At 45.7% G+C, this 24629-nt stretch overlaps 1 protein-coding gene across 2 annotated transcripts in view; it reads right to left on the bottom strand.

Annotated features, from left to right (window-relative positions):
• Positions 1-24629, bottom strand: part of NBAS (NBAS subunit of NRZ tethering complex) — a 916216-nt gene that overhangs the window by 579534 nt on the left and 312053 nt on the right. For both annotated transcript variants that reach the window (XM_068280281.1, XM_068280282.1), the window contains exon 27: positions 21452-21514. In XM_068280281.1, the coding sequence (XP_068136382.1) occupies positions 21452-21514 (63 nt within the window). The remainder of the gene's footprint in view (positions 1-21451; positions 21515-24629) is intronic.

The following is a 24629-nucleotide window of genomic DNA, read 5'->3' as shown; positions in this document are numbered from 1 at the left end:
TAATCTGCACATATTATAGAATAATGCAATGTTAGAAAAAACACTATATACTTGAAAATAAAAGTATGAGAATATTTTCTTTGCTGCTAATCTTCTAGTAATTATTCATAGTACACAACCAATTCACTAGATCATTTTTTTTTTTCGCTTCAGTGTCTCTTTAAGTCATAGCTTTCTATTTTTAATTATTTGTTTATAGTTTCAACTGGCTTAAAGACTCTAAATAAAAAGGCAACAGATTGATTAAATTATTAAATAATACAAAATATAAGTTAAAGTAAAGGTACTCATGTTAAACATAAAAGGATGCTCATGTCCCTGGAAAACATAAGATGTGCATATCCAAGGAAGACAAAAGGTACCAGTGTCCATGGAACACATAAGATAATTCCCGAGAGCCCTGTTTCTATGGAAGACATAAGATAAGCTTCTGTGTCCATTGAAGACATAAGTTTAGCCCCATGTCCATGGAAGACAAAAGTTCATTCCTATGTCCAAGGGAGAAATTAGCTAAACCCTGGGTGCACAGAAGACACGTGTCCATAGAAGACAAAAGGTCACCCCTAGATCCAGGGTAGACATAAGAACATACCTGTGTCCATAGACGACATCAGGTGAACCCTGTCTCCATGGAACACATAAGATGAACCGTGTGTCCACTGAAGACAGAAGATGAACCCTATAGTCCATAGAAGACATAAGAACATTCCTTTGTGCACTAAAGACATAAAACGGACCATAAGTCCCAAGAAGAAACATGTACATAAAAGACAAAAGATCATCCCTATGTTCATGATAGACATAGTAATATCATCCCAGTGTCTATAGAAGGCATAAGGTGAACCCTGGGTCCATTGAAGAAATAAGATAAACCTTAAACCAGGGGTACCCAACCCCTAGGCCGTGGCCCACTGCTGGGCCGCAGGCTGTTCTGACTTTCTGAGCTGGGCTGTGCAGTCTGACATCACAGTGCAGCGAGAAGTGTCATTGAAGTTTGCAGAAAGCTACAGAGAAGAGCCGTCTGTAGCCATTGTTACTGCTGCCACCTACTGTCTGTTATTTGTAATGCAGCATGCTTTCTGTCTTTACGGACACCAGGTGGCAGCAGTGAGGATGCTCTGGTCTCTTGCTAGCCACTGAGTTAGTTCAGTCTGCACGGAGGTGAGCAGCTGCTGGACGCTAGTGTGGGAAGTAGAATGGAAGGCTTAGATAAGGGTAAAAGTGAGTGTGGGGAGAAGAGAAGTGAGGGTGGAAGGAGGGAAGTGTGAAGTGGGTGTGGGGAGGGTAAAGGGGCTGTGGGGAGGAGGGAAGGCAGATGAAGAGGAAATGACTGTGCCAGTAGATAAGAAAGCCCAGGCCCCCCTTCACAGCAAATGTACCTTGTGCTGGTGGGCTATACAGCAGCCCCAGTGCATTGACACTGCCTGTAGAAGCCCGTGCCCAACCCCCCCCCCCCTCCCCGTGCAAACGCCTAGTGCCCCCCCCCATACGTTTGCACACGCCCGGTCCTTGAAAAAATTGCCTTATGCTGAAGTGGGCCTTGGATCAAAAAAAGTTGGGGACCACTGCCTTAAAGGGGAACTGAAGAGAGAGGTATATGGAGGCTGTCATGTTTATTTCCTTTTAGACAATACCAGTTGCCTGGCAGCCCTGCTGATCCTCTGCCTCTAATACTATTAGCCATAGCCCCTGAACAAGCATGCAGCAGATCAGGTGTTTCAGTGGTTCAGACTTATAAGTCTGATCTGACAAGACTAGCTGCATGCTTGTTTCTGGTTTTAATCAGATACTACTGCAGAGAAATAGACCAGCAGGGCCGCCAGGTAACTGGTATTGATTAAAAGGAAATAAACATGACAGCCTCCATATACCTCTCTCTTCAGTTCCCCTTTAAACCATAGAATACAAAATACAATCCCTATAAGTGCCCATAGATCTAGCGATATATGGACAGATGCGACCAACAGACAGATCTCTCTCTGATCGAATCTGATCAGAGAGAGATCTGCTGCCTGCCCATACACAGCAGGCTGATTCCCGATCGTTTGTTACATGAAATATCTTGGGAATCAGCCTTGTGATGCTGCATCCACAGCCTCCATCGCTGCCCCCTACACGTGCATTTATGCTTTACCTGTTGAGCGAGCACGTCAGCCTAAGATTTACCAGCATGTCCATTCGATACATGCAACCAATTTCAGCCCTAAACTGGTCAAAACGATCGGGCATGCTCTTGGTGGCACAGATTATAATCTGATACGATAATTATCAAATTGGATGGTCGATCGGCCACCAAGTCGCCTGATGTATGTCCACCTTATGTCCATAAGAGACATAAGATCATTTGTTTGTCCATAGAAGACATTAGATAACGCCTCTATCCATGGAAGCTATAAGATACCTGTATACCCTCTGTCAGTAGAAGACATCAGATAATCCCTGCAGCCACGCAAGACATAAAATAGCATTCATATCCATAGAAAACAAGTCTTATTCCAATGTCTATGTCAAACATTTGATGATTCTAATGTCAGAGGAGGACATACAATTATCACAATGTCTACATCAGTAATAAGATGATCAACATCAATGGTAAATATATAAAGTAATCACCGGTATGTCGCTCAGGCTGGAAACCAGCATCGCCAATGTGGTGCATCGCGCCCGACACACCTCATCGCCAAAAACAGGCCTTCAGGGAACACAGCGCTATTGCACTGTGTTCCCTGTCTGGCCGTTGGCCAAGCAGGAAAAGATGCATATGTGAGGTGGGCTTGCCGTCACTTCCTGCTTCGTGTATGCGCAAGTGCACAGAAGCATATTGTTAAAATATGTTTCCGAGGAAGCCGCGTCAGTGTTTTTTTTTTTTCTTTCAAGATTGCCATAGACTAACTTGACTTCCAGGCCGACATACCTCGCTACAGCTCGCTGCAGAATCCGCGCGGTAATGTAGTTCTGGCCCTGCATCGTGGAAGCGGCAAAAACGTCACTTCCGTTGTGTCACGCCTTAACGTAGCAGTATGCAAGTCGCCATAGACTTTCATTGCACGGCGGTGGGATGCAGTAAAAATACCGCACTGCCTCGGTGTGAAAGGGCCCTCATGAAAGACACAAGATTATCTTTAGAAGCACGGAAGACACTTTAAAAGGTGCTAAGCGCTATTGAAGATATAACATTATCCTCATGCCTTTGAGACATAGAAGTTCAACCTTGTGCTTCAATCTTCATCCCAATCAGTAGCGATACCCCCTTTCCCATGAGAAATCTTATCCTTTTCTTGAACAGATTAACAGGGGGTCTGTATGGCTAATATTGTGGTAAATACCCTCCCACAGTGTGATGTCATGACCATGGTCGTGACAGTTTGCGGTCTGTGAACCTCGTTGCATTGTGGGAAACAACATCTTTTCCCAACCGCCAAACTAACAGCATCTCTCTCTGCGCATAGAACTATCAGTAACATACTGTACATTCTGTACAGATCACCACCAGTGATAAATTTCAGAATGTAAATCAGGAAGTGTAAAGATTTTACAATAGGCAATCCCTGACTAAATCATATATAAATAAATACTGTAAAAAACCAAGCAACTTAATTCATTATGTTATTTTCACTACAGTGTATGATGACTCATTTGATAAGTATGTAGTATACAATCAATGGAAAGTACTCTTGATTCTATAAAAAAAAATATTGTTTATCTGCTACCTGATCATAAACGTCATATTTATTATAGGATAAAATACAATAAGGGAAGAAAGAGCCATGTATCAGGGAAGAAGGGGTCAATGCTGTATAGGGCCGCCATCATCCATTTTGGGGCCCCTCACACATCATCAGGCCTGGGCCCTCCCTACCTGGGCCCACCCACTGGTTGTTGTGCCCACCCACTAACCACCTCACCCCCATGTCCGTGTATGAAGTGCGCTGCGGCAAAAAATGTGCATGGCTCCGAAACTGAAGAAAGCGGCATGCACAGCGTGATGCAGCAAAAAGTAGGCGTGACCATGGCATGTTGTGGGTGGGGTCAAATACTAGCAAAATACAGGTAGTCCCCAGTTAACAAATGAGATAGGGACTTGTAGGTCCATTCTTTTCCTTTATTCATTCTCTTTTGTCCCCCTCTTTTCTTCCTGTGCCTCTTTTGTCCCCCTCTGTCTCACCTCAGTTTGTGCCTCTTTTGTGTCCCTCTGTGTGACCTCAGTTTGTGCCTCTTTTGTGTCCCTCTGTGTGACCTCATGTTCCCATCTCATCTCTTTTCTCCCTGTGCCTCTTTTGTCCGCCTCTGTTCCCCCAGTGCTTCTTTTATACCCCTGTGTTACCTCTTGTCCCCTTCTGTCTCAGCTCATCACCCAGCCATGTATAGGTGGTGCCCCAGTATAGGTAGCCAGGTATGGGTGGTGCCCCAGTATAGGTAGCTAGGTATAGGTGGTTCCAGCCCCAGTCTAGGTAGCCAGGTATAGGAGTTGGCCCAGTATAGGTAGCTAGGTATAGGTGGTTCCAGCCCCAGTATAGGTAGCCAGGTATAGGGGTTGGCCCAGTATAGGTAGCCTGTGCCAGATATAGGTGGTGCCCCAGTATAGAAAGTCCGCTGTAGCAGGCTCACTCATCTGCTCCCCACGTTCAAGCGCTTCTCTCAGTGCTGGAACGCAGTATGCTGGTTAATGAGCCACAGGCCCGCAGCCAGCACAAGCAGCCCTTGCAGCACTTTTGGGGGGGCCCAGGGCCCCCAGAAGCCCTGGGCCCCTCACTGCAGTGTCAGTTGCCCCCCCTGATGGCTGCCCTGTGTATACATATGATGGTAGGGAAATGGATGAGGAATACAAAAGGAAATAAAGAAATGTCAAATTGTGCACTTTGCTAAAAATTTAAAGTGAGTAGGGCTGTACACAGGCATTGTACTCAAGTTTTATTTACTCCAGTACTTACTGTAACAACAGTGTGCATAATATTATTGTTACATTTCTAAAGTGTGCAGCAAGTAATCTCAGCTCTAAATGCGTGTGTGTGTGCGTGTGCGTGTGTGTGTGTGTAGGGGGTCTGACTGATGTGCGTTTGGGAGGAGAACATCCTAGAGAACTCAAGGATAAAAAGACTAATGCAGCTCCAACCATTAAAACTGTGACCCTGCTGCCTTCCCACACAAGCAGCTTATATACTCACCATGTGATGCTGGGAATATCACAGATCATACCAACAAGGGGAGGGGGTGATCTCAGCAGTGACGAGTTTATGGAAATTATAACTACAACTAGTGACCTAAGCCCGTTTGAAAACGGGCTCTAGGTCTGTCATCACCGTGCGCGCGCACCCGGCCAACCTGCCCTGCGTCCTGTCCCAACGGCTGTCAGTGCTTGACATACGTAGTAGCACAAAAGGCACTGACACACTGACAGGACCAGGGACACGTGAAGATTATTAGGTAGGATGATCAAAGAAATGTGGTGTACAAGTGGCTAAACAAGGAGGTGCTTTAGGTTTCCTTTAAGCCTCAGTGTTTACTGTACGGGGAGAGCTGCCTTGGTAGAGCTCCTGCAGTCTATTCACAGCTGTGATAAGAACTAATAAAACACTTTTATCTGACGCCAGCTATTTTCGATTTTGTGATTTTTTTTTTCTTTCCTATTCCGACGCGCTTACCTGTGCGCTTCGATTTTTTGTAAAGCGCTTTTCAAAGCGCTTTTGCAGAGCGATTAGTTTTTTCACTTCCTGACGTAATTCAGGAAGTGAACTCTTTGACCCGGAAAATAATAAATACAATGTATTTATTCTTAAAAGCGCTGGGGAAATCGATATACAAGCGCTTTTTCAAACATTTTGCGATTTCCCTATACCTGACGTTATAGGGAAATCGCCCCAAAAATGGTACAGGCAGCGCTTTGGTGAGTGGATCAGAATCGAACCGCTTAGATGTGAACACTCTCATATGAAATCATTGCACAAGCGCATTAAGGGCGATTTTCAAAATTGCCGGGGCTAAAAAAAAACACGTATAAACACGCATGGGAACAAAGAGCAGCGGATCTCTTCACCAAATATATGTCAAATAACGACTTTTCGTTGTCCGGGTCCTCTTTAAACCTATTCATACCTAATGTAAACCACTGAAATAATAATTTAATAATAATAATAATTTCTGAATACCTTGTAAAGTATTCGCACACCACAGATCAGTGAGAGTCAGCCGTACATCTGCATTGTCACTTTGCTACAAGACACACTGATGCACAATGGCTGAAGGTCGGAAGGAAAGGACCTCAGCGACAGCCTCTCCAGCACTTCTCTCCATATCATTGTTATTCTGGCCGGGGAATTCAATGCTGAGCTCATCCATCTCCGCCTTGTAACCAGATAATGAAGCTGTAGATTTAATAAAGTGACCTAATTTCCTGCAGCTGCACTTTCCATATGGAAACCAGATGGCAAAACATACAAAAGAAAGCTATGGATGTAAACAACATTATCTGTTCACAATACAAAACTGGCACCTCCGACCAACACTGGTGGGCATTGCTGGCTGGCTTCATTAGAACAGGGGGTAATAAGTTAGACTGGCGATACCAAGATAAGCCCCTGTATTAACTGTTGTCCACTAAGTTACAGGGGTAACCCCACTGCAGGCCATCATACGTCCATTGTACTACCACATCATGGCGTGTGTACTGGTACCTGCAAGGGTCTAGCTCGAACCCTTATTCAATTCACTTTTACTACTAAGGCCTAGTACAGCAAACATGTTAGTGTTAGCGTCGGTGAGTAGGGCACAGGGTGAACCAAATGACTGCTCTCCCTGCTGCCGCTATACTCCCTGGCGGCGTTAAAGGACAACCAAGCTGACATGTGACATGATGAGATAGACATGTGTATGTACAGTGCCTAGCACACAAATAACTAGGCTGTGTTCCTTTTTTTCTTTCTCTGCCTGAAATAGTTAAATATCAGGTATGCAAGTGAAAGTTTCTCTCCGGGTCGGACTGGGTCAGACTAAAGCATAACTCTCACTGATAAGTAATTAGAGCCATAAAACACTTTCCTGTCAGTAAATTGCTTCTGAGAGCAGAAAAGAGATCCAAAGGGTCAATAGTTCATAGATTTGAGCTCGGACATACTTCAATGAAGGGGTCATTGAGCAGAGACAATGAAACGATAAAAAGGTACAAACTAGATTTAAATATAAAATAAAACTGTGGGATATCTAAAAAAGTCATTTTTAGGAGAAGGAGGATAGATTCAATTGTTTTTATCATTAGTTTAATTTTCATCTCAGATGTCCTTTAAATACTATTCCGACTCCAAGTTGTGGCAAGTCGGAGGGAGATGTAATTAGTTGTCTGGCAACCGCTGGAGCCCCAGATTACCATTACGCAGAGCCCACAGCATAGCATTGCTGCTATGACGGTGCCCACCTTCGACGCTTGATGCTAAGCACCATAGTTACCTGATTGGCTGGTGCACACCGTGCAATTTTACCATGATATCGACTGGAAATTTGCAATGTTTGATCATTTCCAGCACATCCAATCATCTTCCTATTGAGAAAAAGATCAATTTTGAGATCAGTACTAAACAAAACTAATCTTTTTGTCGAACCGAAGCAGATTGGACATTCTTATCAATTGATGGGAAAATTGCATGATGTGTATCAGGTATACGTTTTCTCCTAGGAGATAATTATTCAGGATTAGCTGCATGCCTGTTTCAGGTATGTGGTTTAGACCCTATCTATGGTTTAGTTCACACCAGGAGCGCTTCTGAAAACACCCTTTCAAAAAGCAAGCGCTTTGTGCCTAATGTAATTTTATGGGTTATTTGAAAACAGAATGATGAGATTTTTTTTCCCAAACTTAAATGCGGGTCCTGCAGAATTATAGAGTCGATTACCAGGGCCGAAGCCCTGGCGGTTACGCCTCAATGTAAAGTATAGGAAAACTGTAAAATCGCTTTAAAAATCGCTGATCAGGGGGCGGAGCGCGATATGGCCGCGTGAAGACGTGCTTCAGCGAGCTCCCGGCCACATAGCTTCTATATGCACCTTAAATAACCCTTAAAACCCTCGATCTGCACCTAAAACGGCCCCCGATGGTATGGCAAGCAGATCTGCCAGGAAATCGGGCAAGAGACGGACAGCCAAGAACGCCAGGGACAGAATAGAGCAGTATTTTACTCCTACCGCATCCCGTGCTGGGCCTCCCAAGATGGCGGACGTACAGGCCTCGGGCTCGTCTCTGTCGGGCTCCCCGGGCTCCTCTGCCGCATCGAGCGCCCTTGAGGACCTCTGGACATACCTCAAGGGGATGCCCACCAAACAGGACATGGAGCAACAGACAGAACGCATCCTTAGCTCCACCAGGGCTGAGATTGCCACCGTTCGAGAAGACATCACCGCAGCGGTCCAGAGGGTGACGCGCTTGGAGGCTGAGGTCGCGGAACTCCGTACGGAGCTGACAGCTCTCAAGGCACGAGAGGAAAAGCAACAACTCCTGAACAGCACCATCCGCTCACAGATCGAAGACCTCCAGAATCGAAGCCGCCGCAATAACATCCGCGTGCGCGGCCTTCCAGAGGCCACAAGAATGGAGGATCTCCGCCCTACCCTTCAGGCGATTTTCAACGGGCTACTTAATCGCCCGGTGGGCCAAAAGATTAAGTTTGATCGTGCACACCGTGCACTTCGCTCCCCGCCCAAGGGCTCAGAACCGCCAAGGGATGTCATCTGCAGGGTCCATGACTTCAACATAAAGGAAGCCATCATGATGGCGGCGAGAGATTCGGGTCCAGTGGACTTCGATGGAGCGTCTTTGACCCTTTTCCAAGACCTTGCACCATCCACACTCATCCAACGGAAAGCGCTGAAGCCGGTCCTTGTTGCACTTCAGCACGCCGGAGCTACCTACCACTGGGGATTTCCATTCCAACTACAAGCGAAGCTGGGCTCCAATCATGGCGTCCTCCGACATCCAAGGGACCTACCTGAGTTTTTTAAAAGCCTAAATATCCCTCAAGTCTCTGCACCGGACTGGGACCCGGATGCCTTGGAGACCCCTCGCCCACAGCAACGGGGAAGACAGGGTACCCCTCCATCTTCATCGTCGTGAGTATGCTCTTTTATGCCCATTATTAGCAAACTAACTCTGTAATTACCTGGAACTGAGAGACTAGACACGTGCCCCCCTTTTACCTATCCAGCAAGAAAGAGAATTGAGTGTGCGGGTCACTGCTCACTCATCACCTTCAGGTAACTCACCACATTTAAAACTCTGACATAGACCATGATTATCACACACGCTTCCTCTGGCTTATGGATCTAAAAGTTCCCCCCCTTACTACAACTGAAGCGACAACAGAGCACACAAACTGAAGGCTCAAGGTCAAAGTCACCTAGGATTTGCTAATTTAACCAATGTACTTTTATTGGAGATTAGGTGTGTGAAGAAATATATACACATACGTGAAGGAGAATGGGGGGGGGGGGGGGGAGGAATTGCATTATATAACGTCCATGCCTATATCCTGATTAACCAATACGCTGAGCCGCGCACGCTGGACACGGCGTCCGATCCCCCTGCCAATTGCGGGGAACAGGACGACCGCTGTGCCTTGTTTGTAGCGGACGTGTATCTGGACTCCCTGGAGATATGATGGCTCCCTGTATTATCCCCCCGCCTTGCCTACGGATGGGGCCAACTTGTGAAGCTGCACTAGTGGCCTTTGCTCATGGACCAACCTCCCCTCTTGACATAAGCTGGGACGGAGACGCTTTAAATGTCTAAATAAGTTAGGGATAATCGGGGGCGCATTGCTTTCACTAATGTTACGCACGGCCATGCAGCTACTGTCCGCATACATCTGACAACCGATACGTGCACCATCATGTTTTGATGCTTCCAAATACACGCCCATTTACCTTGCTCTCCTGTTCTTAGTTGAGACCTATATGAGGGAGGGTGGCACGCTTGCTGACATAGGCTGCATGGCCGTACCGCTCTCTTGGGGTACGTTTCTTGGTTTAGTTATTAAGTTGTTTTGTACAAGGGAGGGTTTAAAACCTATGTTGAAGCAGAAATTGCATTTCTATTTATCACTGTTTATATTGTGGCCGGGAGCGGCGACGAAGACACACGGTGAGTATGTGTCTCTTCTCCCACTCCTGACTGGCCAGTACTACGGTCGCACTCCTGACACTTGTTTGGGAGTGGACTGGCCAGTTTTTGGTGACATGGATGCTGAGGCTTTGTCCTCGGCAGACATGTACTGTGGAGCATCGGCTCCAATTTATTCTTTCTTGTTTCCTTGTTATCTCTTCTTTCTCTAACTTCTCCCACTCTTTTTCTCCCTCTTGGTTTTCGGGGGCGTGGCGGGGGGCCTGCGGGGGGCCTGGGTATTGGGGATGGAAAATGGGATCACTTAAAGTGATGACGCTGAATGTCCACGGGTTGAACATCCCTGAAAAAAGGACTGCATTGTTAACTGATTTGCACAAAACTAAAACCCATGTAGCATTTATTCAGGAGACTCATTTTAAGGGCACAGAACACCCAAAACTTGGTAACTCCAGATTCCCACTGACGTTTTTGAGTAATTCCCCAGACTCTAAGACCAGGGGAGTGGCGATCCTTCTTTCACGACATCTATGTATGACGCAGATACAGCAATTAATAGACCCGACTGGTAGATTCCTACTTATCAAAGGCATTATAAATCATAATAAGGTAACCCTGGGAACCTTCTATGCTCCAAACACAGGGCAGCAACCCTTCCTAGAACACTTTCTGAGGGAGCTGGAGACCTTTGCAGAGGGGAGCGTGATCCTTGGGGGTGATCTTAATGTTGCACTAGACCCAGCACTCGACACCTCCTCAGGCAATTCTACTATACCCTACAGAATCCTACAAAAATGCCGCCTATCGCTACAAGCTAGACAGCTAGTTGACCCCTGGCGTATTCTCAATCCCACTGGACGAGAATACACCTTTTTCTCCCATCCACACAAAGTGTACACGCGCATTGATTATGTTTTCTCCTCCCACAATCTTTTGTCCACAGTCACTGATGCAGATATCCTAACGAGTACAATCTCAGACCACGCCCCGGCCACAATGTCCTTCGCTATTTTAGAGGGGCATCGTGGACCACCAAATTGGCGTCTTAATGCCTCACTATTGAAGGACCGAGCGGTGGCAGAGAGGATATCCAAGGCGCTCGATCATTACTTCCTTACAAATAATACAGAGGGCATGTCACCCATGTCTCTCTGGGCTGCGCACAAATGCGTTATTAGGGGAGTACTTATCTCAGAGGGGAGCAGAAAGAAACGAGAGAGGGATGAAGCTATTGAAAGCGCTCTCATTAAAATCCGGAACCTGGAGCTGACTCATAGATCCTCCTCGTCTGCTGTGGACCTGGGGGCCCTGAAAACGGAGAGGGAAAAGCTTAGATCTTTATTATTTTTTCAAGCACGCTACGCTGCCACACGGTGCAAAAGGTACTATTATGAACATGGCAATAAGTGTAGCTCTTTGTTGGCTAGGGCGCTCAGGGTGCAGCAGACGATGAATTATATTCCTCATATAAACGACACACACTCCCATAAACACCATAGAACCTCGTCTATTGCCCGGATCTTCCGGAGCTTCTATGAATCCCTATACAACATCCCCAAAGAATTATCAGGAGGTGATGAATCTGCACTACAGCAGCAAATGCGAGAATATATCAATAGGTCAGGCTTACCCACTCTATCCCCTGAGGCCATAGAGGATCTGAAGGACCCCATATCTTTAGACGAACTTAAATTAGCACTCTCCCAGACTCCGTCGGGGAAGGCCCCGGGACCTGATGGATTTTCCTTAGACTATTATAAACAATTCATGACCACTTTACACCCCCACCTCCTCAAGGCCTATAATTCCTTAGTAGACACTGACGCCCCCACGTCCTTCCCGAGATATATGCTCCTCTCTCATGTCACGGTGATCCATAAGCAGGGCAAAGACGCTGCACTTTGTGCCAATTATCGCCCCATATCGTTATTGAACATAGACTTAAAGATCTTCGCCAAAATCCTCGCAAACAGGTTGTCGCCCTTCATGGGGGGTCTGATACATTATGACCAAGTGGGTTTCATCCCAACCCGAGAGGCAAGAGATAACACGATTAGAACACTGGGGGCGGTACACTGGGCGCGATCGAGGGCCTCACCAATGATGCTTTTATCTACGGATGCAGAGAAGGCCTTCGATCGCGTCCATTGGAGATTTATTGAATCCACCCTGCAACATGTTGGTCTTCCTAACAATGTGCTCTCATGGATAATGGCACTATATACTAACCCCACAGCACAGGTAAGGGTAAACGGTGAACTATCACAGCCTTTTGGGATAGCTAACGGGACACGCCAAGGCTGTCCGTTGTCCCCGTTTGTCTTTGCCCTTATTCTTGAACCCCTACTCCGTACAATCAGGACTAATCCTAATATTCAAGGCCTCAAATTGCCCTCCGCAGAACATAAAATAGCCGCCTACGCGGATGACCTCCTCTTTTACATTACATCACCACATGTTTCAATCCCTAATTTACTAAAAGAGTTCAAACTATACGGCCAACTCTCGCATTTCAAAATTAACTACAGTAAATGCGAGGCATTGAACGTAAACCTAGATCCAGCTGTACAGAGCTCCTTAGAAAGCACATTTCAGTTTAAGTGGTCCTCTAGAGCCCTAACGTACTTGGGCACTAAAATTCCTGCCGATCTCTCGGATATATTTAACCTAAACTATAGACCCCTTTTATCAACAATAAAACATGATTTGCAGAGATGGGACAGTGCGAGGTTTTCGTGGTTCGGCCGCGTCAACATTGCTAAAATGAATGTGCTCCCCCGATTCCTCTATGTCTTTCAGACTCTCCCTATAGCTATTCCAACCTCCTTTTTCAAAGAAATTAGACAGGCCCTACAGCGCTTTATCTGGCAAAGTAAACCTCCAAGACTAAAGTATCATATCACAACCTTACCAAAGGAATATGGGGGAATGGCCATCCCAAATTTGCAACTATATTATACAGCAGCCTCACTGCTCAGAATAATTGACTGGCATCGACATAGCACTCATAAACAATGGGTTTCGATGGAACATGATATCTCTCATTATGCCCTTAAAAACTTATGCTGGACTAGTAAACGTCCATGGATTAGAGGTATTTCACACCCTGTCACTGTGAACACCCTTAAATTATTCGCTCAACATAGCCAATCATCCTCATTAGCACCATGGCCCTCACCCCTTCTTCCTCTCTTAGATAATCCTCGCTTTCCACCAGGTACTTGCGGACTAGCATATAGAAGTTGGAGGAGTCTTGGCTTCCTACGAGCATATCATCTGTTGACGGATAACAACTGGAACTCCCTGAGTCATATACAGTCACAGTTGGGATCTTCTAACCTAGACATATGGGCCTTCTCCCAATTTAAACACTTCTTGCTCAGCATAGGATCTAAAATTGAATTCTCCCGTCCACTAACACAATTTGAATCCATGTGCTCCGGAGCTGGTCCCATGTCAGGGGTCATATCATTAATATATACTATGTTGGTCACCTCCAGGGACCCCAGCTTCATTTTACGCTCCAAATGGGAATCTTCTCTGGGCTCCACTTTCTCAAATGCACAGTGGCGAAAGATCGTCATACTAGCTCACAAAGCCTCAATCGCGGCACACATCCAAGAATCTGGATATAAGCTCCTTACACACTGGTACCGAACCCCGGAAAGGCTCCATCAGATGTACCCCAGTGTTAGCCCACTGTGTTGGCGATGTCAAGCACACACAGGGTCACTGTTACATCTCTTTTGGACTTGCCCAAATTTGTCACTATTTTGGGAATCAGTGAAATCTATAATGGAAAACGTGACTGGGGTAGAGACCTCTTCTGATCCCTCGTATTATCTGCTTCATAACACACTTAGGAGTCTGGGTAGATACAAAAAATCACTTTCCAAACATTTAATAAACGCAGCCAGACTGGTAATAGCCCGTCACTGGAAATCGACGCAATCCCCATCCACAGCGGAGTGGCTAAGAGAAGTAAAGCACATTAAAATGATGGAAAATCTCACCCAGTCAATATACAACCGCGATGAGCAGTTTAGCCGCACTTGGGCCCCTTGGTCAGAATATGAGGAATCAGTAGAATACACCAGATTACTTAACACTTAGTCCCTGGGATTATTCCCATTTGCTCCCCCGTGTAGACATTCTTTAGCGTTCTTATTTGAGACTTGAATTGGGTCGCCCCGACTTGGGTCCGGGTGTGGGGCCCCGCGCCCCGACGCGCCGCCACCTCTTGACATTCCCTTATGTCACCTTTTCTGCTTCTCTCTCTTCTTTTCTATCTTCTAAACCCCAACTACTCCACTTTCCCACCTGACACCAGGTCTTATACGCCTCTCCGTTTCCCCTTTCAATGTATAAGGAGATAAAAAGTCCATGCCAACCTAATACAGCGGTGTCCCTCGAGTGTATGATCCCTATGGGCCTCGAGGGACCCACACTTATGTGATCCCTCCTATATGGAGATTTAATGTATAGGACTTTCTGACGCTCACATGGGGGCAGCCATGTGAAATTAACTTGCTACCTACTCCATACATTGATAAACCTAGAATGTATCTCTAATACTTAGGCGTGAATGACCTTCTATGAATCGGCACTTTATATTAATAAAGGCGTTCCACTCCTCTTGAATACTATACGATGGCAGCACTGGTAAGCTGCATTTTCATGTGTTCAATATCTAATTCTTGACTGTGAAGTGCCTGTGTTGTTGTTTTTGTGGGATGTTATCATATCTTTGTAAAACTTTGTTCATAAATAAAGAATCTTTAAAAAAAAAAAAATCGCTGATCAGAGTGATTTTCAAAGCTTTTTTTTGCCAAAAGATATTCACTTCAAGATCAAAGTGTTTTGCTACAAAAAACTGCAAAATCGCTGAATGTAAACGCTCCAAAATCACCAGGCGCATGCCAGTAATGGCTACTGCAAATCACTACAAAAAACACTAAGGCCTCGTTCAGACTATACGCGCTGCCGTCCGCATTTTGGCAGCGCGTATAGTGTGCGACACGCAAGAACGGTAGAAGGGCATAGACAGCCCTTCTACCGTTCCCATCATATGCGCTGCGTGGCAGCGAGATTGCGCTATCGCGTGCTGCACGCATTTTTGGGAATCGCAGCGCAGATCCCATTCATTGTAATGAATGGGATCTGCAGCGCAGCGCATAGGAGCGCAGATGGCGTGCGATCGGACGCGTTGCGTTCCAATCGCACAGCCATCTGCGCTAAATGATGTGAACGAGGCCTAAGCGTTCGAGATTACGCTTAGCAATTTTCGGTTTGAACTAGCCCATAGTTTTAGTAGGAAACATTTGCTTTTAGCATTTTAATCTTTTTTTTTTGTTTGTTTTATTATGTGAGAAAGTGTATATGTGGTAGTGTTTTGCATCCATTCATTTTGTTTATATTGATATTATTGGTGTGGTCTCTGTAGTGAGATTTCTGGCTTCTTCTAGAGTATTTATGGTGTTTACTACGTTTGTCCGGCAAGGTTGGGGGCAGGGCCTCCCATTTACTTGTTTCTATAAATATTTAATGCCACCCGAGTACGAGCGCAAGGCAAACGGTGAACGGTTCCAGGAAGGTAAAGAAATGTAATATTCATTCTTATTACTGGAGTAACTGCAGAGCGCTTGTACTTTTATCTGTCAAGCCTAGGACAATGCTCCCTTCACACGGCTGCGCTATCTTTTAATATAATAAGAAACATGAAAAATGAGCGTTCTTTGGCCGCGCTGTTCGGTCTCCTATCAGACATCTATTTGCATCAGGTAGCGCCTTCCCCGGGCCTCGCCACCGACTTTATGGAACACGAATATTTATGATTTGATTCGCCTCTTGCCTGCCACAGTTTATCACTAAATCAAACAACAGCACCCATATTGAAATATTTCTTTCACAACCAGCACGCCGGCAGCTAGAATGAGCGGACTGTAATATCCATTCCCTTCTAATTTATAGTTTTGCTTAAGTTCCAAGGCGAGACAAATTATGAGAACTTTCTGCAGCTTGTCTTTATGGTCAGGAGGCGGCCCATTGAAAGGTACATTGCTGGCAGTGTGTGATCATTTATACCGAGGGACTTCCTGCTGTGAGCCAACAATCTCTCAACGACACCAAAGCTGCCTTCCTTGCGTTACGCACACGGTACTGGGATGTGATTCTGTGCGGAGTATTGACACTCATTCCCAGGCACCGAAGTTCTCCTAGCGCAGTGCAGGTACTTATTGGCAGAATCTGTGTTTGATAATTGTTCCTTGTAGGGCTGTTCAAATCCAGATCCGGGAGATACCCAGATAGTTGCTATCCGGATATCTCCCAGTAAACCTGTGCGGGGTGGGCGGCGGGGTCAAGCTTACCTGTCTGACGTCTTCTTTGGCCGTCCCTCGGCGCCTCCCACGTCACGTGATTACAAACACTTCCTCCTTCAACATGGAAGGAGGAAGTGTTTGTAATCAACCGCCGCTTGGACCGCATCGTGGGAGGCGCCAAGGGACGGACCGAAGAAGACGTCAGACAGGTAAGATTGACCCCCCCGCCCACCCCGCACAGGTAACTGGGAGATATCCGGATAGAATTATCCGGATGTCTCCCAGATCCGGATTTGAGCAGCCCTGTACATATGCTGTCATGCTGCCCCAACCCTTTGAAACTCTCTACCACACCCATTAACCACTTCAAGACCATAGGCTTAACCCCCCCCCCCCCCCCCCCCTAGTGACTAGGCTATTTTTTTTTACTAATTAGGGCTCTGCAACTTTACGGGCTCGCTGCAGAGCCGTACAAGTCAGCACACAGGTGATCCCCCCTCTTTTCTGCCCACCAACAGAGCTTTCTGTTGGTGGGCTCTGATCCCTGTCAGCGTGTTTATTTGTTTATTCAATTTTATGTTTCTTTTTTTAATTAAATTTCCTTATCGTTTTCCCCTCCCCCCGCCAGCCAATCACCGCGATCGGCTGTCATAGGCATCAGCTTAAGAGAGCCGATGGCTCCTGTGCCTCCCCAGGGGACAGTCAAGTGACACGGCTGTCCCCAGTACAGTGCTGCCTTAGATTGCAGCATTGTACATTGTAAATAGACGGTGGTTTTGCTGTCTAACAGTCTTCTAGCAGCGATCGCTCTGTCATTCAAGCAGATCTGCTGCAAAACCCCGCCCCAGGACTTCACGCCAATTAGTGTTAGGCGTTCCTGGGGCTGCTGCCATGTTCACGCCAATTGGAATGGAGCGGTCTTTAAAACAGCCCTATCCCTGGAGTTATTCAAATCCAGACTGAAAAGCCACCTATTTAGCCTGGAATTTGTGGATTTGTAGAATTCTTTCTCTGTACCAAAATGTATCAATCCACCAATTACTGGTCTGAGCCATGCTTATGTGCTTTGAGTCCTACGGGAGAAAAGAACTTTACAAATGTTGTTGTTTGTTGTTGTTGTTAGATAGTTCTTGACCGTGGCGGCTGATGGGGACTTCCTGTGTCAAGAATCTAGCATGTGAACAATGGCCACCAATCCCCCCCATATGCATTGGCAAGAGATCAACCTGGAAGATTGACTAGGCCAAGCACAGGATAAGGGCATTATTCTCCTCCATCTCCATGCCACGCCGCTAACTCATCTTCTACCTCCATAACAACGAAACACCCCACCAGACTTCAGAACTTGACCCCAAATGTAAACAATCAAACCAACATTGAAAAGGTGGCAGATCAAACATTTCTCACATGATTGATGTAAGATTGAACACCTTTATGACTGGTTACACAGAAAATACATCAATTACATTTTGTTTTGGTTAATACGAAGATAAATTGTGTACACATTAAGTATGCAAAACCCTCTTCACAATTTTGATTAGACAGCTGATGCAACATTTTTCATCTAATAAGTCATAATATTCTTGAAACTCAATCATTATATTGTTCAAAATGTCAATCAAATGATTATCAAAAAAGAAAACTGTGTGATAATTGTAAAGTGTGTGGAAAGACTTGCAGAGTTAGGTAGACAGTCACTTTAAAGGACAACTGAAGTGAGAAGAATATGGAGGCTACAAATTAAGTTCCTTTTAAACACTACCAGTTGCCTGGCAGCCCAGCTGGTCCATTTGACTGCTGTAGTGTCTGAATAAACCAGAAACAAGCATTCAGCTAATCTTGTCAGATCTGACAATCATGTCAAAAACACCTGATCTGCTGCATGCTTGTTCAGGGTCTATGGCTAAATGTATTAGAAGCAGAGGGTCAGCAGGGCTGCCAGGCAACTGGTATTGCTTAAAGTGTCTGAAGATTCTTGGAGGAGGGCGAGTAACAAATACACAATTAGCAAGAGGAGAAAAAAAGAGTGAGGGAGGAAATGTCAGGATTAGCTTCATTCAAAGCTAGCCAAGATGGAAACTGTCTAGAATAGTAGTCTCAGCTTTTCCTATATACAATTCACAGGAATCACAACGTGGACAGTGCAAGTGCAATACATCTGTTATGTAAGCAGAACTAGTATTTATCTACTTATATATGTGTTTTTAATTTCTAGGTTAGCATGGGTGTCACTTGTTCTTTAATTTACTACGGGTGCACAAATTGTCCGCTTCAGCTATCTTCTGGTAGAAGGCCAGCAAAATCAACAACTGAAGTGAGAAGAATATGGAGGCTGCCATATTTATTTCCTTTTAAGCAATACCAGTTGCCTGGCAGTCCTGCTGATCTATTTGGCTGCAGTAGTGTCTGAGTCACGCCAGAAACAAGCATGCGGCTATGTCAGAAACACCTAATCTGCTGCATGCTTCTTTAGGATCTATGGCTAAATGTACTAGAGGCAGAGGATCCACAGTATAGCCAGGCAAATGGTATTGTTTAACCACTTGAGGACCCACCCTTTACCCCCCCTTAAGGACCAGCGCTGTTTGTTTGGATCTGTGCTGGGTGGGCTCTGCAGCCCCCAGCACAGATCCGCGGCCACACAGAGCGATCAGATCGCCCCCCTTTTTTCCCCACTAGGGGGATGATGTGCAGGGGGGGTCTGATCGCTCCTACCTGCAGGCATGTTGCGGGGGGGGCACCTCAAAGCCCCTCCCGCGGCGACATTCTCCCCCCTCCCTCTCCTACCTGCTCCCCCGGGAGATCTGGGCTGCACAGGACGCTATACAAAACACAGAACCTGACTGGCTACTAATACACAATAATATCCCTGGCTGGGACTAAAACTTATACTTTTATTGAATACTCGTTAAAATTAGAGCACTACAAAAGATAAAAAACATGATGGCTGAATAAATGCTGAGAAGACTAATATAATTAAATGGATAAGGAGCTCCTATATGAGAGACCTCCAAGTCTTCCTAACAGATCTAAGATACATAAATAAACACTACCCCCACCAAAAACCCGACATGTTTCACCTCCCGAAGGAAGCTTTTTCAAGGGAACTATACATAAGTGCTGAGTGCAAAACATGCTAAGGTGCAAAAATATGTACAATCATATCATTTCAGTACATCAAAATAGCGTCATGGCTATATGATAGCTATCCGTCCTGTGCAGCCAGTGACAGGACGTCCCGTCACATGGCGGCGATCCCCGGCCGCTGATTGGCCGGGGATCGCCGATCTGCCTTACGGCGCTGCTGCGCAGCAGCGCCGTTCAAATGTAAACAAAGCGGATTATTTCCGCTTGTGTTTACATTTAGCCTGCGAGCCGCCATCGGCGGCCCGCAGGCTATTCACGGAGCCCCCCGCCGTGAATTGACAGGAAGCAGCCGCTCGTACGAGCGGCTGCTTCCTGATTAATCAGCCTGCAGCTGGCGACGCAGTACTGCGTCGCTGGTCCTGCAGCTGCCACTTTGCCGACGCACGGTATAAGCGTGCGGTCGGCAAGTGGTTAAAGGAAATACATATGGCAGTCTCCATATCCCTCCCAATACAGTTGACCTTTAGGCCCTTATTCTCATTGCATTCAGTTTGCTGAAGCATTTGCGTTTGTCGTTTTTGGAGGAGTTTTTTTTCTCCTCCCATCGCTCGGGTGGGCGCTGCGTTTTTTGTAAAGCGCTTCAAAAAGCGCTTTTTCAGAGCGATTGCATTTTTTCACTCCTTGACGCAAGTCAGGAAGTGAACTCTTTGACCCGGAAAATAATAAATACAATGTATTTATTCTTGCGAACGCATTTACTGCACAAATGGATTGTGTGAGCGTTTTGCGTTTCTTACATTGAGGCGGAGTCGCCTCAAAAATGGTACAGGCACCGCTTTGCTGCCCGCACAGCGCACGACCCGCCCTGATATGAACATTCTCATAGACCTTCATTGCACAAGCGTTTGGGGGGCAATTTTTAAAATTGCCTGCGTGTGAAAAAAGGCCGAAAACGCCTCCAGTGTAAACAAGCCCTTAAAGGGAAGGTCCAAGCAAAATAAAAAAATGAGTTTCACTTACCTGGGGCTTCTACCAGCCCCATGCAGCCATCCTGTGCCCTCGTAGTCACTCACTGCTGCTCCAGTCCCCCGCCGGCAGCTTGCTGACCTGGGAGGTCGGCGGGTCGCATCGCGTAAATTTTTACGCATTCCCACTAGTGCAGGAACATTAACACATACATTTTTACGCGTTAGTGGTTCAATGCGTAAAAATGTACGCATTGAACCAGTAACGCGTAAAAATTTATGTATTAATGTTCCTGCACTGGCAGGAATGTGTAAAAATGTACGCAATGCGGCCCGCCGACCTCCCAGCGGGGTCTGGAGCAGCAGTAAGTGACTATGAGGGCACAGAATGGCTGCAAGGGGCTGGTAGAAGCCCCAGGTAAGTGAAACTCTTTTTTATTTTGCTTGGACCTTCCCTTTAAAATTTATCACCCAAGATCCACCAAGGGTCATTACAAGAAAGAATGATTTCATCCTCTGGTTTGGTACCCTGATAAAGGTGAACTTGTGAGAGGTGGCCTTGGGCACTTCATACTTTGGCATGCTGCACAAAAGAAAAGTAATCTTTAGGAATCTGACCGCTCTGCTAGTATAATTCTGATGCACACGGTTTTTTCTTCTACAGACTGGTAAATCCTGCACTACATGTGATGCAAAGTTATCTGTGTGTGTGATAATCATCACTGCCGACACTCAGCAGCTCTCCTGGTGGTCTGCCGTAAGCACCTAGATAAACTAGGCAATGATCACATTTGTGTCTACAAGATACAATCTGCTGTAGAACAAATCTGTCAAACAACCAGAGGCTGAAGATGAGTTTATACACATTAGGCTACTGCGGTTGCTTCTGTAACTAAAGAAATCTGGCTTTCATTTAATCTGCGGCTAATTCTCACTTGAGCGGGAGAAGCATGGGATAATGAAGGAAAATGCGCTACCTGAGGATTTGTTCCAGCTGATCCACCTTGTCATGCAGGGATTTTGTTATGTCTGTCTCTGCGCTGCGGAAGAAGAGGAAGAAAAATACCGTAAATCAGATTGCTGGAAAATAATTTCCTGTTGTCATTAATACAGCGTGGCTGAGTGACACAGACAATAAGCAAAGCCTGGTATCAACAGTGCGTTCCATTATTTCTGGAGATACGCGGGCTGCTGCTCTCCGAGACCCCCTTTCACTGGGAACTTATTGATGGTGGCAAAACACAGAAGATCTATGAATACCAATGTTACGTAACACATTTAACAAATACAGTTTTAAGAGATGTTATTTTATGAACTATATCATAGTTGTATCTGTAGTAAAAAGCAAGTTGCAAGACATTCTACCACATTTTTCCAACTAGAAGATGCCCCTGATCATAAGACGCACCTAGGTTTAGAGACCAAAAAAACTGGAAAAATATATACTTAATCTAACCTGGTGCATCCATGGCGAAGGGCATCTTGTGGATTATGCCCCCTTTGTACCTCTTGTGTTTCCTTGTGTCCTCCTGTGTCCCCCATGTGTCCGCCTCACCTGGAGGTTGGTATTGGCAGGCCTTCACAAGTCAGGAACTCACTGCATTGGGACTACAGGGCGCAGTGACTTTTCCCCCCACTTTTGGGAAGAAAAAGTGAGCCTTGTAGTCCAAAAAATACAGTATGTTCTCTAAATATATCCTCACAAACTTATGCAGGAGAAAGGTGAAAAGGGGGCATGGGGCCATGGCCAACCCAACGGACCTGTGAATGGCAATTTCAAATGTACTCACAATAGAAATGTAATATTGGTAGCTGAAATTCAATACCGATAAAGTGAATAAAGCGCAGTCCCAAGTATCCGGCACCGGCAGGGATTGCCTAGTGACGGATACATGTGCTTGCCGGTTGCTTGAGGAACTAGCCAAAAAAGCACACCATCCCACAACCCCCTCCCCCCCCTTCCCGGGTTAATAAGATACTCACAGAGTCTCCAGCGCTGTATTCTAACTTTTTCTGTCGCTCGTAGCGTTTCTGAGGCCCTCCGTGCACGGCTCCTGGTGCGTCACCAGACCCATGTCGGGTCCCGTGACACACAGGGAGCCGTGCATGGATGCCAGAAAAATGCAAGGAGCGTCGGGAAAGCTAGAAGAAGGCACTGGACACTCGGGGAGTATTTTAATCACTGCAAAACTCTCCCAAAACAGTCCCCGTTATCCCCTCAGGCTTGCCAGTCAGTTGAGACTTCCAGTTGCCCAAGTTCTGGATAACAGGGACTTTGCTGAACTCACAAAATAGCAGTAATGGCCTATGAAGAGTGTGCAAGCATTAAAGCGGAATATAACCCTGCATTTCAACTTTGCTCTAAAACATTATTTACAGCATATTATATGCAACCAGCATTTTTTTTTTTACTAGACCAGCATTGGAAGGGTTACACACAGAGCTTTAAAGTTTGTGGAGAGAACTGCTGCCGCATCCGAAGCTTACATAGATACATTTAAGTAAAACAAAATGTAACAAGTGAGGAATGTTACCCACTATTTGGCTGTCCTCCAGCTCCTGCACAGTCAGAGAGTGAGTCACATTCCACAGTTGTTACATTTTGTTTTGCTTAAATGTATCTATCTAAACTTCGGCTGCAGGGAGCAGTTCTCTCCAGGAACTTTAAAGCTCTGTGTGTAACCCTTCCAATGCTGGTCTAGTAAAAAAAAATGTTGGTTGCATATAATATGCTGTAAAGAATGTTTTAGAGCAAAGTTGAAATGCATGGTCATATTCTGCTTTAAAAGGAACCTGAAGTGAGAGGAATATGGAGGCTGCTATCTCCATTACTATATAAAAATGCCAGTTGCCTGCCTGTCATGCTGAGCTATTGGCTTTCGTTGTTTTTGAGTCACACACCTGCAACAAGCACACAGCCAGTGGAGTCAGACCAGAGTCACATCATTTGATCTGCAAGTTGCATACAAAGGTGACATACACTTAAGTTGCATATACACGTCTGATTTTATGCCCAATTCAAACAGGATTTTTGACTGACTTGTCATGCAAACAAAAAGTCGTTCAGACTCCTTGTACACACAGACGACAAAACGTTTGAAATGCTTATTACATCTAATTTATGTTGTTTGACTGGTCAATGGACTTGATAGAACAATGGACTAGATCAAATGACTGATCAAACGACTTGTTGTTTGAAAGTCTATTAGTGTCAGTCTAACGATCGTTCGTACACACGCCAAACGACCGGTTTGAACGACAAGTCGTTCAGAAATATCAGACATGTGTACGTACCTTAACAGATGGCTAACAGATTTGACCATCAGATAGGTCCCTGTCAGGTCAAATCTGAACTGCGCCACACCCTATGAACAGATTTTTTTTTATAGATTTTAATATGATGTCTATTTCACATCTATTAAACCTCTGGGTTGCCTTGATTGATCCAGTGCAACTCTATGAGCCGTGAATCTGCCATCGCTTTGACCCACTGCCAATTGATATCTGCCGTCCAGACCGATCAACTAATTTGTCCAATTTCAACCAAAAATTGAGGGGGCCCATGGATGGGGCCACATTGATTTCTAGCAGATTCAATCAGAGTGATCGTATCAGCCGGATATTAATGCGAAAAAACAATAAGTGTATATCCACCTTTAGTGGCACCTCATTAGATCACAAGTCAGGCAACTGGCATTATTTACTTAAGAATGAAGATGGCAGTCTTTGTATTCCTCTCACTTCAGGTTCTGATTAACTCTCCCTTTATAGGGATGAGAGGCACTGTACCTGATGAAGTGTGCTTGCCTACCAAACATATTGGTGTGCATTCAATTGTCTTTGACTAACGCTAGCTCAATGGCGGCAAAATGCAGGTGTGCACACATACGTGCATTTGCGCAAATGTGCACCCCTCCCCCTCCTCCCTAGTGCGGCACTACTACTACAGTCAGTTAATTAAAAACGATTGTTTTAACCACTTAAGTACAGGCAGTCTCTGCCCCCTTAAGGACCAGAGACTGCTGGTACCAGAAACGGCAGAACACCAGCGAATACTGATGAATCATCGCACACACCCGCTGCAACCGTCGTCCACGCCGCACACCAGGAAACCTCAGGCCACCCACTCTGCCGTCTCTATGACGGCAGAGTCCA

Source organism: Hyperolius riggenbachi, chromosome 4 (assembly GCF_040937935.1).
Source record: "Hyperolius riggenbachi isolate aHypRig1 chromosome 4, aHypRig1.pri, whole genome shotgun sequence".
Classification (NCBI taxonomy): Eukaryota; Metazoa; Chordata; class Amphibia; order Anura; family Hyperoliidae; genus Hyperolius; species Hyperolius riggenbachi.
Note: the sequence above shows the minus strand (reverse complement) of the source record. Positions and strands in the feature narration are given on the sequence as shown.